We start from the raw sequence: 14,956 nt of genomic DNA on the forward strand, positions 1-14,956 counted from the left end.
CCCCCCCCCCCCCCCTTACTTAGTCTAAGTCATATAACCATTCCAATGACTCCCAAGCTATCAGTTAAGGGAAATCAAGCAACATAAAAACCTGCATAGTTCTCAAACTATAACGCCTAACATTTGGCAGTGAAGATATCCAGCAGTTGTACAGCAGCTGGAGTCTGCAGCCTAAGCACAAATGAATGCTGCAGCTCATCAAAAACCATTGTGAAAGCTCTGAAAAATCAACCTTGTTTTTTTCGGGGGGGGGAACCAAGGAGGCGTTATTGCTGTGTAATAATTGTACTCTGTGTGACAGTGCTCTTGATAAAACCACAAAAATATGTTGACATGCAAATTAATCTCACATAAAACCCATCCCGGTGTGTAAAAAACATTAAAGCAGCTGTGTTTTTTTTTTTCAGGGGGGAAACATCTTTGCTGCTCTCAGCAAGAGCCAGAGTGATGAGGATGAGGACGCTGACTTTGATGAAGACGATAAACCAGCAGAAAAGGTACAGTTCTGTTTTTTTTAAGGCTTGAAATTCCTCCCAAACAAATGCAGTGACTGTGTGGTGTCCACTGAGTCATCTCATCTCTCGAGTTGAACTGATGCTACCTTTTGGCTGAAACTGACTATTTCCGTTGTTCTGGAGTGGTGGAAGGTTGGCACACATTTCCTTGAGGGCCCTTAGTGTGGAAGTGTTATAGTGGAGACATGGAAATAAAGACATAAAGTGAATTACAGTAAACGTTTGTATTTCCTTTTCATACGGCGATGGAAACGCGTTTGTTGAATAAATAAAGATGTGGCGCCATGACAGATCAGCTGTTTGATCCGATTCCCTTGCCAATAATTCTAAACTGGTGTAATGTAACGTGATGAGCTGTAGAGAAGGCTCTGTCGCCCCAGGTCCGGCGCTTGGACGTGATTGGTGGAGACAGTGGGATTGGCGTCGGATAAGCGGAGTCTGTGGAATTAGTCTGGGGATGGAGCAGGTCGGTGGGATAGGAGGGGGCCTGGTTGTTGAGGGCTTTATGAGTAAGTTAAGATGTTAACGATTATATGAATTATAATCGTTGTGGGACAGGAAGCCAGTGGAAGATGATAAACTATATAGAATACTGTTGTGGTAATCAACTTCGGGAGTAATGAAGGATCAAGGTAACAACATCGTGCAAAAGGACAACTGTGAAATTTCACAAGTTATATATACAGTCATTGATATCAAGCAGCAAAAGAATTGTAGTGTTAACATCGCACGTCCTGCAATGTGACCATCGCGCATGCGCACATCACACTGTAGACAATGAAACAAAATATTGTGCTTTCCTAGTTTTGGCTTAGCCCTTAACCCTCCATCTCCACACAGGTTTTCAGTGAAAACAAAACTTGAAACTAGATCCTGAAATTAGCACCCCTATGTACAGAATGAAGAATCAATTTGGATCAGGAATCGTGAACACAAGAATCAGAATCAAGAGATACAAGAACACTGACACCACTACTGAAGCAGTTCCATAAAGGTTAACAAGCTTACTGAATCCGACTCATTTGAGACAGGTTGAAGCAGTCAAGATAAGGGAAAGTCGACTGTCAATTTAACGTTGCTACCCTCGCTACACGTCACAAGAAATATTAGTCTGTTAAGCCTATACAAATAATTTTATGAACAGGGTCATTCCTGCATAGAGGGATGTTTGCAGCCCCCCAAAGAGGTTTTAGCCTGTACACCAGTGCCAAAACGTCTTTGACTTCCGGCAGAGAACTCCCTTCTTGCTCATCCATTGTTCTATTTTACACATGCAGCTGGCGCTGGTAAGCCGTACCACACCGTCTCAGAAGCTGTGCGTCTTGCCTGGCATGCATCGTTAGCGAAGAGCCACTTCAAGCGCGCTTTTGGGACGTGCTGTTTCACAGGTGGTGAAATATCAAGCATTGACTTAAATAGCTGCAGTTGCCCCGGGACGCGGAGCAGACGCACCTGGTGGAAAATAGGGATTTGAGGATCTCAGTTAGACGGTGCTGAGTGAGGCTACACCGGACTCTACCGGTGTGTTGAACTTGCTTTGGACCTCTTTTTTAATTGCATGCATTTGTAATGTCTGGTTTTTAACTTTAGTCACCAGAAAATAATGAGGACAAGAAGCCAAAGAAGGGGAAGAAAGAACAACACAAGGCAAGTAATAAGCATTGATGTTCGCTCACTTCTTTATCATTTTGACGTCATTTTCAGCATGGTAACCCAAGTGTGATTAAACTTTATCAATCTAGAAAGGCAAAACTGCAGAACGAGCACGCAGCGAGGATGAAGAAGAAGAAGAAGAGGATGAGGAGAGTGACGGAGGTGACATGATGAAGGTATGTCTGTCTTCTAGCAGCTTTCTGTTCCCCCTCCCCTGCTCTGGTTCAGAGTGCTAACGTTTCTCCTGTCTGGCTGTTACCGTCAGAGTGCCGAGGATGTGATAGCAGATCAGGCCAAGCAGCAGGAAGACGACCCGTATGCTAACCTCACCAAAAAGGAGAAGAAGAAGAAAAAGAAACGGGTGATTAGGATGTCATTAAATATGCCGTCATGATGCACTTATTACATACAGCATGTGAAAACAGTTGTGTAATGCAGTGGTAAACCGCTGCACTCCCTCTCAGGGATTTTTAGGGATGCACACATAGCGATGTTGTGTGTCTGTGTTCCAGATGGAGTATGAGCGTCAGGTGGCCAGTGTTCGTGCTCAGGATGCCTTGGAGGGAGATTTCTCTATTTCCCAGGCGGAGATGTCCTCCAGACAGGCCATGCTGGAGAACGCCTCTGACATCAAGGTTCTCTACTTCCATAATGTTCCGTTTATTATTAGAATATGATGTCAAAGCTCCTAAGATGCTTTTAACAATGAAAACCTTTTGGAAAAAGTTGTCCTCGTGCGGTGCATAACTAAATAGTGAATATGTGTTCTGTAGCTGGAGAGGTTTAGCATGTGTTCTGTTAGTGACTGTGTGTGTGTGTGTGTGTGTGTGTGTGTGTGTGTGTGTGTGTGTGTGTGTGTGTGTTGCAGCTGGAGAGGTTCAGCATATCTGCTCACGGCAAGGAGCTGTTCGTCAATGCTGACCTCCTGGTCGTGGCCGGAAGAAGATATGGTTTAGTTGGACCAAATGGGTAAATACCGTTTACTTTGTTTCCTTTGCCCGACTGTGAATACTCTGATGATCAGAGGCCTGTACTACAAATGAAGACCAACATGCCCTGGACTTCTTTCAGTTCCCCGGCTTCCCCTAACCTAACAACCGCGGTCCCGCATAACCCGTGTCACCACGGTGGTTATGAACTAGTCTAACGAGGCGGTGTTTGCACAGCACAACCAATCACAAACATCTACCAGAGCCGCAAATTGTACACATAAGTGCAAACTATAGTTCTACATAAATATGAAGAACACTGACACAAAAAATGTCAGTAAAGTCGTGTACCAGTGTCTCAACGCTGTCACTTCACATTCATTCATTTTTATGTAACTCTCTTAAATGACTGACTGCATCGCTTGTCTTCACTTCTATATCAGTCAGGCACAAGATCTGACCATAATTACATTGGTGCTTTCTATAAACTCATCGTTGCTGTACTCTATTATTTCAGTTGCAACCCTGGCAGTGGGAAGCGATCGTGAGAGCAAATAAAAAAAATAAAAAAATAAAAATAATATAAAAACACAATTTAAACCGATGTCCGCGCTGGCAACACACGGCTCAAGAAGCCAACCTATACGTAATCCCGTAGACTAAATTTACTCTGGCAACAGTTGAATATGTTTTTATATTTATTAATTTAAAGGCTAAAAGTAATTTGTAACATCCTAAACTCACCTATCGACATCAAGCTATTAGATATTGCCCTTCAGCACCCCCACTCCCAGATACCATAAATAATAATAATAATAATAACAATAATAATGATGATGATAGAAACATCTATTTAAAACAAGGTTTGCATAAGCCGTGTATGCAGTACTGTACTCATGGAAATGACTTGAACCGGTGTTTTACTGCATGGCTTCCTGCTGCTGTTTGTGTGTCTGTTCACTGTCCACTTGTCTCTGTCTCGTCCTCAGCAAAGGAAAGACCACCCTGCTAAAACACATCGCCAACAGAGCTCTCAGCATCCCCCCCAACATCGACGTGCTACTCTGTGAACAAGGTGAGGGACCTGTGTCTCTGTACCCCTTTCTGTCTCTTTCCCTCTGTCTGTCTCTGTCTCTCTTTCTGTCTCTGCCCCCTCTGGTTTTGTTCCTCGGTCTGTCTCTGTCCTATATCTGTCTCTGTCTATCTTTCTGTCTGTCTCTCTCTGTCCCTCTTTCTGTCTTTCTCTCCCTCTGTTTCTGTCCCATTGTCTGTCTCTCTTTCCCTCTGTCTGTCCTTGTCCCTCTTTCTGTCTCTCTCCCTCTGTTTCTGTCCTTCTGTCTATCTCTGTTTCTCTCTGTCCCTCTGTCTATCTCTCTCTTCATCAGTAACTGTCCCTCTGTGTGTCAGTTTGCTTTATTGCCATGAACAGAGAAAACATGTTGTTGCCAAACCGCTATACAGAAAATGCATATATAGAACATCTCGCATATTAAATACAAACAGTAGGGGTCTCATGGATTCTATACTGCATTGATCGTTAGACAACACACAACATTACAAAACAATTATGTAAAACAATATAATACTTGACCGTTTTGTACAATAACATTACTGTACGATACTACACCAATCTTTACTGTAGGGATCTTATAGGGATGAGTCCCTCAGGTTGTGGCACGCAGAAACATTTTAAGCTGCAAGTGGAGCTGCTGTCCCCCTGTCTTGGTCTGTCTCTGTCCCATTCTCTGTCTCTGTCCTACTCTCTGTCTCTGTCCCACAGTCTGTGTGACTGTGTCCTGTGTGTGTGTGTGTCCCAGAGGTGATAGCAGACGAGACCCCGGCGGTGCAGGCGGTGCTGAAGGCTGACACTCGGCGGCTGAAGCTTCTGGAGGAGGAGAGACAGCTGCAAGCTCTGCTTGAGAAGGGAGAGGACAGCGTGGCTGAGAGGCTGGACAAGGTCAGAGACGGCCTGTCCCTTCTGAGACACTAACCCTGTTTCTAACGCGCAACGTCGCACATATGTAATCATTGAAGCTCCGTTAGTATTCTCCTAATATATCAACAACGTTTTATTTGTGGGATAGTCCTGGTGTTGTCGGAGGTTACCTTGTTTTTCCTACATTTTCGTCGGGATGTCCGTCCCCTTCCTCTTCCTTTGTGTTGCTGTCTAGACTGCTCCTCAGCTCTCTGCAGGGTAAATCCAGACAGCTAGCTAGACGATCTTTCCAATCTGAGTTTTCTGTTGCACAACTAAAGGCTAATTTACAGTGGACGCATCCGAGCTTGTGTATACCAGTGTTAAATGTTAAAACAACCTCCACCAAAACAAGTTCCTTCCTTAAAGTAGCGGTGTGCTGCTCCACAGGTGTATGAGGAGCTGCGGATCATTGGAGCTGCAGCAGCCGAGGCCAAGGCCCGGAGGATCCTGGCCGGTCTGTCCTTCACCCCCGAGATGCAGAACCGAGCCACCAAGAGGTTCTCTGGAGGCTGGAGGATGAGAGTGTCCCTGGCCAGGTACTCTGTCACAAACATGTTTGGAAGGTGTGCAACAGGAGCTGTTGGAAGGTGGTTCCCCTCACTGTGACTGTGTGTGTCCACAGAGCTCTGTTCATGGAACCCACTCTGCTGATGCTGGACGAGCCCACCAACCACCTGGACCTCAACGCCGTCATCTGGCTCAACAAGTACACAGCGGCTTTTTATTCCCATCTTTCCCTCAATCTTACCAGCAAATATCTGATAATTGTAATTTTATATTAGGTAGTAATAAAAGAGCCTGATCGATAACGGATTTTTAAGGCCGATTACAAATATTTGGTTATTTTAAAAAACGGATATTCCGATATATTGTCCTATATAGATATATAAAAAAAAGTGTAATAAAATAAACAGATTTCCCTAACGTTATTTGTAGTTAATTATGAGTTCTCACTAAAATAATATGATAATTTGTTTCATTGTCACAACAGAAAAAAGGAACATCAAAATATATTAAAGTTCTGATAAATAAAATGTATATTAATGAAACTAACTAAAATAAACTAAAATAAATAATCAGTGTTGCCACAGGTATGTTGTAGAGCGCCCTCTGGTAGACAAACTAAGCAACGCCAACACTCATAACATGGTCGGCCGTCCGTTTACATTTTATTTTTTAAATATTCATTTATCAGAATCATTTATTTGTTATTATAAAATTAATGTTTAAAAAAACGTTCTTTTTTAATTGGCCATTATAAATGCCGATAGTTTGGGAAATGCCTGACATCGGCCCGCCAAAATAGGGCTTTAATTATATTATCATATTATAATAGGAAGGGCTGTTACTGCTGTTGGTCTGTGTCTGAGACTGGAAACAACGAGGCTGCTCGTGTCCTGGCAGCGGGACACTCACTGAGCCTGAGGGGTTAGTGTCCTGGATTCTGCCAGCTGCTTGGCTTCAGTTAGTGCAGGGGTTAGTGTCCTGGATTAGTCAGTGAAAGGACCGGCGATGAAGCCAGACCAAACACTACCAAACAAAGACACAAGAATACAGAGTGGTAACCACAAGTCATCTCAGGAGCCCACTGCTGACTCGTGTTTCTACTCCGTTTTATCATATTGAAGTTGTGTTCTTGTAAACTTTTCCACAGCTACCTTCAAGGCTGGAAGAAGACTCTGCTCATAGTGTCCCACGACCAGAGTTTCCTTGACGAAGTGTGTACAGATATCATCCACTTAGACAACCAGAAACTCTACTATTACAGAGGCAACTACTGTAAGTATCAGGACACACGGTATACGTCCCCAATAACAACGTGCTTCTCACTCCATTAGCTTTGTCAGTTTAATTTGATAACAAAGTTAGATTTGATCTGTGGAGCAACAGGATGTGTTGCACTTGACCGTGCACCATTTAGAAAAAAAAGTCATGTTGGAATTTCCAATACTGCCATTGTCATTAAATGGTATCATTAGTCTATTTGCTTAATTGATAAGAAAAATGCACCAAATTGGAAATGTGTATTTCTCAACTTGAACATTCTAAGTTTAGCAAGCATAAAAAAATCTAAACAAAAAATGTGCCATATCTTTTTTTAAATAACTTGATATTTTACCAAATTAAATAACAAGCAATCTTTTCAAATTAGACATTTGTGCTTTGCTCAAAAGTACAATGACATAACTGAAACAATAAATATTATAAAGTCTTATTAAGGTAATACATTTTGTATGCTCTTATAAACAATGACATTTAAGATGGGTGTTAAATAATAATTAGTGAAGTTATAAAATATACTTTGTGCAACCTCTTCTTAAAGTCGGCATGCTCTGAACCACTCCACACTTCTGGTACTTGACCATATGGGACACACACTATTGACCCGAAACACTCACTGATCACTGGTTGTCTTCATGGACGTTGTTACGAGGGGCGCGCTTCATGCACCCGTGGGGGAGCGTAATTGAGAGGGCAGGTTTAACGTAGACCTTACACAGAAGCGTGAACCAGGCATTAGCAAAAGAAAGAGTGGCAGGCGCTTCAGTGCGTGATGATAACGTCCATTGTGGTGTTTTAGTGTCGTAAACTGCCAATTTAGGGGGCATTGCCCAACCCGAGAGTGGTGTTGGAATTAGTGTAGCGGCAGTGTGAGGGGAAAAGCGAGAAGAAAAAGAGACCGCAGAGATCATGTGGCAGCAGCGCGGCACCATGGTGGCTCTGTGGTTAGCACTCCTGCCTAACAGCAACAAGGTTCTGGGTTCAGATCCAGTGTCGTTCGGGGCCTTTCTGTGTGGAGTTTGCGAATTCTTCCCATGTTTGCGTGGGTGTCTTTCGCGGGCTCCGGTTTTCCTCCCACCGTAAATACATGCATGCTGGTAACTAGGACTACAGTTGAAAAATACACCGGCACATCTACAGAAATGTTGATTAATGTGCATTGGCAAACAAATAAATACATCCTAATGTAAAAAGTGGGTTAACAGAGAATAATAAAACTAGTGTTCTGGTTAGACAGAGTACGACAGAGAGAGTGTGCGTGCGCACACAGAGCTGATAAGTGGTACTGCTACTTGACTTTGCTCAGTGTTTGTGCTTTTCTTTCAGTGACCTTTAAGAAGATGTACGTGCAGAAGCAGAAAGAGCTGCAGAAACAGTACGACAAGCAGGAGAAGAAACTCAAAGACCTGAAGGCTGGGGGCAAGTCCACCAAGCAGGCCGTGAGTACAGTGTTTCCCACAGGTTGAGAATCTACTTTTGGTGGGTGGCGGAGGATGTGACAGCCTGGCGTGTGAGGGCTGGGTTCAGTAATAAACTAGTCAAACAAAGGTTTAGGAATTATTTATTGAAAACAATGACTAAGGAACGTAAAAAGTCATTTTTAAATATTAATTTCATATTAAACATATCAGACTAAAAGATGATAAAGACACAGATTGAGTGTATAGCCATGATCTGCTTTGGTAATTAAATCTGGCCGGTTTGTCTAATGTTATGGTTCAGCAGATAAAATACCTGATTACCTAGAGCACAAATAAGCCATTATATGTCACTTAACGTTAATACTATGATCCATACAGAAACTTAGATATTATTAAAAATCTCAACACTGTCTCCTCCTTATTCCTCCAAATCATATAAGACTAAGGCTCCCTAAGTAAATTTTTGTTTGCTTGTTAGATCATTGTTTTCATTTTGGGGATCTAAACAGTCTTGTAGGCTACAATACATTCCCTGTTGCATTCATTAAGATCTCATCTAAAGATTTCTGTCATTCAAACAAGTCTGAGTTGTAGTTACAAACTTTACAGACAACCTAATAAAATCCTCGGTTTTTGTTCAGGCATAAGTTCATAAATACAGTTTGTAAATGGATTCTGGCACGGAGAACGGGAATTTAATGCTGCGTTCCAGGCAACTCGTTACTGGTGTTTTCACAACCTTCTACTAGTGAAAGTGCAATGGAACGGCAGTTAAACCCTGTATCTTCCTACTCGGGAAGTCATACAAGATAGTTGTACTCCTAGTTACAGTTTTGATGTCAAACACGCACACATAAACAACAATGGGGACCCCTGTTAATGCTGTACAGAGGCCGTAAGAAATAATATAAATAGGCAACGTAAAGTAATTCTGCACATTGAAATCAAAACAATACACATACCATTGTGTACTATTACATGTTATGTTTATTAAATGAAGCCCAAAATATGTCGCCGGCTAGAAATTACTAGTATCCGCTAGCGGTAGCTAATGTCAACGTTAGGTAGTCGATAGCTAGAACGGTTTGTGATGATTTTGCCTGAAATGTTACCAAGTTGTGACTTGAAGTCGTAACTTACGGGCTAAAAACTGTGTCTGGAACGCGGCATAAGGCTCAGTTAGCACCGATTAGCTTCGTTAGCGGTTAGCTCCATTATAACGATATGGAGTGGAGGAGACTGCCAGGGATACTGTACAGGGGTACAACCTGACTCTGATAAGTGACCCACGCCACACTTCAATGACCCTGAGAGGAGCAAAAAGTAGACTTTATGGAGAAAACCAATTTCTCTAAATAAATCCAATAAAAAATGAAACCAAATCCAACAGTTGGATGGGAAGAAGCCAGCCTATAAAGTCCAATGTAACATAAAGCTGTGGGCTCCAGCTGATACATGGTATGGTGTGTGTGTTACATGTTGCCATTCCCAGCTGACAGCCATGCTTTATCCCTCCTTTGGGTGTGATGTGTTTTCTTTCAGGAGAAGCAGACTAAGGAGGCCCTGACCAGGAAGCAGCAGAAAGGCAAAAAGAAGGGCGGTCAGGAGGAAGAGAGCCAGGATGCCACGGAGCTGCTGAAGAGGCCTAAAGAGTACACGGTCAAGTTCACCTTCCCCAACCCCCCGCCTCTGTCTCCACCCATCCTGGGCCTGCACAGTAAGAACATCTGCACACCACACCACACACGGCAGTTAGTTTGAGCGACCAATCAGAGCAGGTAACCGCGTCGCGGCGCTAAGCAGAGGCCAGCTGTGCTGCTGGAGCATCATGTCCGTGAGCGAGGCCATCACAATTTAAATGACAAATGTCTCCCCGGTGCTCCTCCTGACTTAGTGCACTGGCCCAATTTGACATTAATTTATATTATTTTGCGTAATTTTATGTTTTCATCACAAACAAAGCGTATCCAAGTGTACCAGTTGATTTGTAGCCCCCTCCTGGAGGTAAACGCTCCAGGGGTTCCCTTCAACAGAGCTAAACAGAACAGGAAGTCATGGAAACGGTGTTGAAAGCTGACATCAGTGCTTCCTCTCTTGTACAGGTGTGGACTTCTGGTATGACATTCAGAAGCCTCTCTTCAAAAACGTGGAGTTTGGAATTGACATGGGCTCCAGGAGTAAGTATGGGCAGCCTTGAGGGCTCACAGGGGTTTGGTTCACGTAATAAAGTCAACGAGCCAGGTTGGCCCTCTGAGCTAATCCGTGCTAACAACTGTAGCCGAGGGTCATAAACCAAAAACACAGGTTAATGTTGATGTATCCTCCGTTCTGTACTCAGCGCTATGTCGGAGTAAAGGCAGAAGTTGAGATGAATTTGTTGTGGTGGCTGCTGACAGGATTTTTTTTTATTGATTCTGACAGGACTTTGTGTTCCTCCCTTTTAGTTTGTATAGTTGGACCCAATGGCGTGGGGAAGAGTACCCTGCTGCTGCTGCTCACTGGGAAACTGGGTCCTGTAAGTGTGCACATACGCAAACATGCCCATGGGACTGAAATCCATAGACTTCTGCAGTAACACATGTTTGTTTTTCAGACTAAAGGAGAGATGAGGAAGAATCATCGCTTGGTGAGTATTTCACTGAAACATCCATCTTGACACACACACACACACACACACACAGATACACAGTTGCAGTTGGATCATGTAGAAACCGGCTGTAGCTTACACTGAAGCAGGTGCTGGGACTCTCGCCTGAGGCTCAGTTTTATTCTAACTGAACAGATCAGGGGACTCCACAATCAGATGTGGCCACGGATAGTAAGGGAACCACTGGCGTTTTTCCATTACATGGTACCTGTTCGACTCTACTGCGGGGCCCTGTCCTCCTTTTTTCCATTACAGATAAGTAGCCTACTGCCTCAGGCGAGCCGTGGCTGGTTTTCATAGCAGGAAACTGCCGTGACCTTACGTGACACACACACACAGAACGTCGAAAGTGTGTTGCTTTTGATTCTCGCCATGTGGCTGTTGCTAAAGAAATTTAGTTTCAAAAGAAGCTGGAGGCAGCAAAAAACACCGCTGGTTAAACTACTTAAACACGGCGGGACCCCCCCCTGTATGTCGCTAGCCAGGATGACGGAGTGATTAATGACGATTCTCTCCAACCAATCAGGAGTCTGCAGGTTTTCACGTCACCTTTTAGTATTGCCTCAGCTTGCTTGGAACCTCGACTGAGATGGTACTGAAATCGTATCTGTTGAATTTTTTTTGTAACTGAAACCCAAAAGAGGAGAGTAGAGGCGAGTCAAGCAGGTACCATGTAGTGGAAAATCCCCATTTGTGTGTCTGAACAGAGCTTGTGTTGCTCTCTGAAGCCGGAGGGAGGTGGCGGTAATCACCCTCTGGATTTATTAAAGCAAAGCGTCTCCTAGTGCTGCACGATATCACCTGAAATCTACAATTAATTGCACATTTGACCACTAACGATAAATGAAGGATAATTTATGTTGGTTTTGTGATTGGAAAATCTTTTTCTGCTCTGTGATCCTAATTGTCCGTCGGAGAGGTCTGTCAGACAGACACACAGCTGACAACCTTCAGGTGGAGGCGCTGGAGACAGTCTCAGACATACAGGACATGCCGCGGGCCGCTGAACACTTGTGTCACCATATAACGTTAAAATAATGCAATATTATATTGGAAGGTTTGCAATACGTATGCCATATCTTGTGGAGCGCTGCGTAGGCCTGTCACAATAACAACTTTAGCTGGACAATAAATTGTCCCAGAAATTATTGCAATAACTGATAATATTGTCGTTCTGAGACCATTTTCATTTAACATAATGATAATGGCCTAATAATGCAGGAACACCTTTTCATCAATAAACTCTTATTTCTATGGAAAATTAAACACTGGAACTGGAAGACATTTTAAATATCCACAATAAATGAAATGGACTCCGTCTCTGTTGTCAAAAATGTGTGTAGATGCTACTGTTTTACAACAAATGCAACATACTGACTCGCGGGTTACTAAGTGCTCCCACACTGCAGCTGTCACATTTGGCTTTGAAACCATCTTTTTTTTTTTATTCCTCCAACTCTTAACTAGCATTTTCTCTGGATATACTCCTCATGTGGCATCCATCCAGTGTTTCTAATTCACTCATTCACTTAATTGTTTCCATCCAAACATGGTGATACGAGAGTAGCGTGGAATAGTCCAGAGTGGTTGGGATACAAAGACTCACAGAGAGAGATATAAATACATAAATAAATCAGAAGAAGAGCGCTAACTGGCTGTCTGTGTGTGTGTGTGTGTGTGTGTGTGTAGAAAGTGGGCTTCTTTAACCAGCAGTATGCCGACCAGCTGAACATGGAGGAGACGGCCACAGAGTACCTGATGAGGAACTTCAATCTTCCATACCAGGACAGCAGGAAGTGCCTGGGCCGCTTTGGCCTGGAGAGCCACGCCCACACCATCCAGATCTCCAAACTGTCCGGTAAGAACCTGAGCCCGACACCCTGCCTGCCAGCGGAGCGGACAGACCCGTGACTGTGTGTTTATCTCTAACAGGGGGGCAGAAGGCCCGCGTGGTGTTTGCCGAGCTGTCCTGCCGCCAGCCTGACGTGCTGGTCTTGGTAAGGAGTCTCTCAGCACTCTGCTCACGTTGTACCTCAAGGCCTCGGCCAGCCTCTGACTCTCTGTTTCTCTAACAGGATGAACCCACCAACAACCTGGACATCGAGTCCATCGACGCCTTATCAGAGGCCATCAACGAGTATAAAGGAGGTAAGAGGAGATGAAGGTCCACGTGTTGGAATGTTTCAGATTGATGATCGTGTTGTAGTCAGAGATGGCAAAAGCACTCACTTATTATTGTGACCGGGACTCCAGGTTAATAAGATTCTTACTGAGTAGCAAAATATGAATTCAGTGGTTATTCTGTGAGTATTCACAGATCCAGTGTCTTTTTTTTTTTAATCTTCCCCTTAACATGTATAAGGAATCTACATGTACAGTATGTGTGCTCAAATATAGTATCTGGGAAGAAAAGATTTTTTTTTAAATTAGTAAAAAGACATTAAAGGGGTGGTATGCAGTTGGCGGTCTCCTACACATGACCGCTCTATTTTAAGAAAAATGACCGTGCTTAATGTCTTAGATGTTAAACTGACATAATACCTGCCAAATGATGTTGTACAGTAACAGTACTCTTTTGCTTTGTATACGTTGGAACAAACTACACTAAATAAAAGCAAGCGTTTGAATTCAGAGCCTGACTGATGGATATGTATGGCCTGTTCCTGATCAGCTGACTAACAGCCTTTACTTCCTCTATAGCGGTGATCATCGTGAGTCACGACGCACGCCTCATCACTGAGACTCGGTGCCAGCTGTACGTGGTGGAGGACCGCACCGTCAACCAGATCGATGGAGACTTTGAGGACTACAAGCGGGAGGTGCTGGAGTCTCTGGGAGAGACCATGGTCAACAAAGTCAACCCCTGATGGAGCAGAGCCCCCCCCCCACGTACTACAGGATATTTCTACTGGACTGTAACATCTTCAACAGCATGGAGTTGGACATATACTGGAGTGATAATTTCTATAAATCAAAGTGTAAAATTGTATCTACAAAAGCCAAACAATAAAATAACTCCAGTTTCACCATGTTTTTATTGTGATTATTTGTATATCAGTAGGATGTAGAAAGTCCTGTACATGGTCAGATAGACATATGGATCAGTCATTGGTGATTATTTTGCTCTGGCCTCTCGGCTCTTTAGGTAAGCCTTGTACATCTTCTTGACTTTAGCAACTTCCTTCTCATCGGGGCTGATCTCACTGTACCAATGATACCAGCTGGCACCGGAGCTGAGGGACTGGGGCGGAGGTGTGGACCCCACAGCATCGTGGGAATTAGAGTAGTCCTCTCCTGCAAATTCCACATATGGAATCTGAAAGGGGAGTAAGCCTGAGAGAGGACATAGATGTTAGTGATGGCTGACCACTTTGAGCATGTGATGAGATGTTTCAATCCACAAAATCGAAATACCAGTTTTAGTTTCCTGACACGTAGCTAGTCTAAACGTCAAACCCTCACTTAGTTTCAGATAAAGGCCATAGGCTTGTTCAAGGGGCAATGGGCGTTTCTCAATACCAAGTAAGCAAAGAACGGACTTATGTTCTTGGGGAGACCTGCTGGCTGTACCTGGAAGAATGAACTCGTAAGTTCAGAAGCACACAAAACACTTGACAGTTTTGAGACGAAGCGTTCTTCCTGTTATTGCGCAACACCCCCAACACAGAGGGTGATTCCTGATGATGTGTGTATTCATAATAAAGCATTGACGGTCACCTTTCCACCGCCTTGTTGTTTTGTTACGTTTTCATTTAAAGTGCTATTAAGTATCACGGGCCAATAACTGTATAATAACAACAACGGCGTTACATCCTTGTAACATTGTTAGGGATTCACTTTTAATTAAAAGCAGAAAAGAAACTTAAAAATAGGTATTCAAATTATAGATGAACTGGGTAAAGTTAGCCACTGCTGTTGGTATACTTTACCGAGAAGCAGAAGAGCCTGCGAGAGTGTGTGTGTGTATATATATATATATATATACACTCACCGGCCACTTTATTAGGTACACCTGTCCAACTGCTCGTTAA

The 14,956-nt window shown here is 43.4% G+C and overlaps 3 protein-coding genes across 4 annotated transcripts in view; 1 reads left to right on the forward strand and 2 right to left on the reverse strand.

Annotated features, from left to right (window-relative positions):
- The window catches only part of stx12 (syntaxin 12), a 28,546-nt gene extending 15,958 nt beyond the window's left edge, over nt 1-12,588 (reverse strand). Inside the window, exon 1 of the mRNA XM_034892413.1 lies at nt 12,578-12,588. The gene's annotated coding sequence lies outside the window, so the exon portion shown is untranslated. The remainder of the gene's footprint in view (nt 1-12,577) is intronic.
- Nucleotides 1-13,951, forward strand: part of abcf1 (ATP-binding cassette, sub-family F (GCN20), member 1) — an 18,110-nt gene extending 4,159 nt beyond the window's left edge. For both annotated transcript variants that reach the window (XM_034892408.1, XM_034892409.1), the window contains exons 6-25: nt 408-497; nt 2,106-2,162; nt 2,258-2,344; nt 2,434-2,529; nt 2,681-2,803; nt 3,037-3,137; nt 4,087-4,172; nt 4,915-5,054; nt 5,463-5,611; nt 5,698-5,781; nt 6,730-6,854; nt 8,184-8,296; nt 9,821-9,995; nt 10,381-10,455; nt 10,723-10,793; nt 10,872-10,904; nt 12,615-12,783; nt 12,858-12,922; nt 13,001-13,073; nt 13,626-13,951. In XM_034892408.1, coding sequence (XP_034748299.1) covers nt 408-497; nt 2,106-2,162; nt 2,258-2,344; nt 2,434-2,529; nt 2,681-2,803; nt 3,037-3,137; nt 4,087-4,172; nt 4,915-5,054; nt 5,463-5,611; nt 5,698-5,781; nt 6,730-6,854; nt 8,184-8,296; nt 9,821-9,995; nt 10,381-10,455; nt 10,723-10,793; nt 10,872-10,904; nt 12,615-12,783; nt 12,858-12,922; nt 13,001-13,073; nt 13,626-13,792 — 2,079 coding nt within the window. In that variant the 3' untranslated portion in view covers nt 13,793-13,951. The remainder of the gene's footprint in view (nt 1-407; nt 498-2,105; nt 2,163-2,257; nt 2,345-2,433; nt 2,530-2,680; nt 2,804-3,036; nt 3,138-4,086; nt 4,173-4,914; nt 5,055-5,462; nt 5,612-5,697; nt 5,782-6,729; nt 6,855-8,183; nt 8,297-9,820; nt 9,996-10,380; nt 10,456-10,722; nt 10,794-10,871; nt 10,905-12,614; nt 12,784-12,857; nt 12,923-13,000; nt 13,074-13,625) is intronic.
- The window catches only part of mrps18b (mitochondrial ribosomal protein S18B), a 4,613-nt gene continuing 3,488 nt past the window's right edge, over nt 13,832-14,956 (reverse strand). The window contains exon 7 of the mRNA XM_034892414.1: nt 13,832-14,258. Within this exon, the coding sequence (XP_034748305.1) occupies nt 14,041-14,258 (218 nt within the window). The 3' untranslated portion in view covers nt 13,832-14,040. The remainder of the gene's footprint in view (nt 14,259-14,956) is intronic.

The sequence above is a fragment of the Etheostoma cragini genome, chromosome 14 (assembly GCF_013103735.1).
Source record: "Etheostoma cragini isolate CJK2018 chromosome 14, CSU_Ecrag_1.0, whole genome shotgun sequence".
Lineage (NCBI taxonomy): Eukaryota > Metazoa > Chordata > Actinopteri > Perciformes > Percidae > Etheostoma > Etheostoma cragini.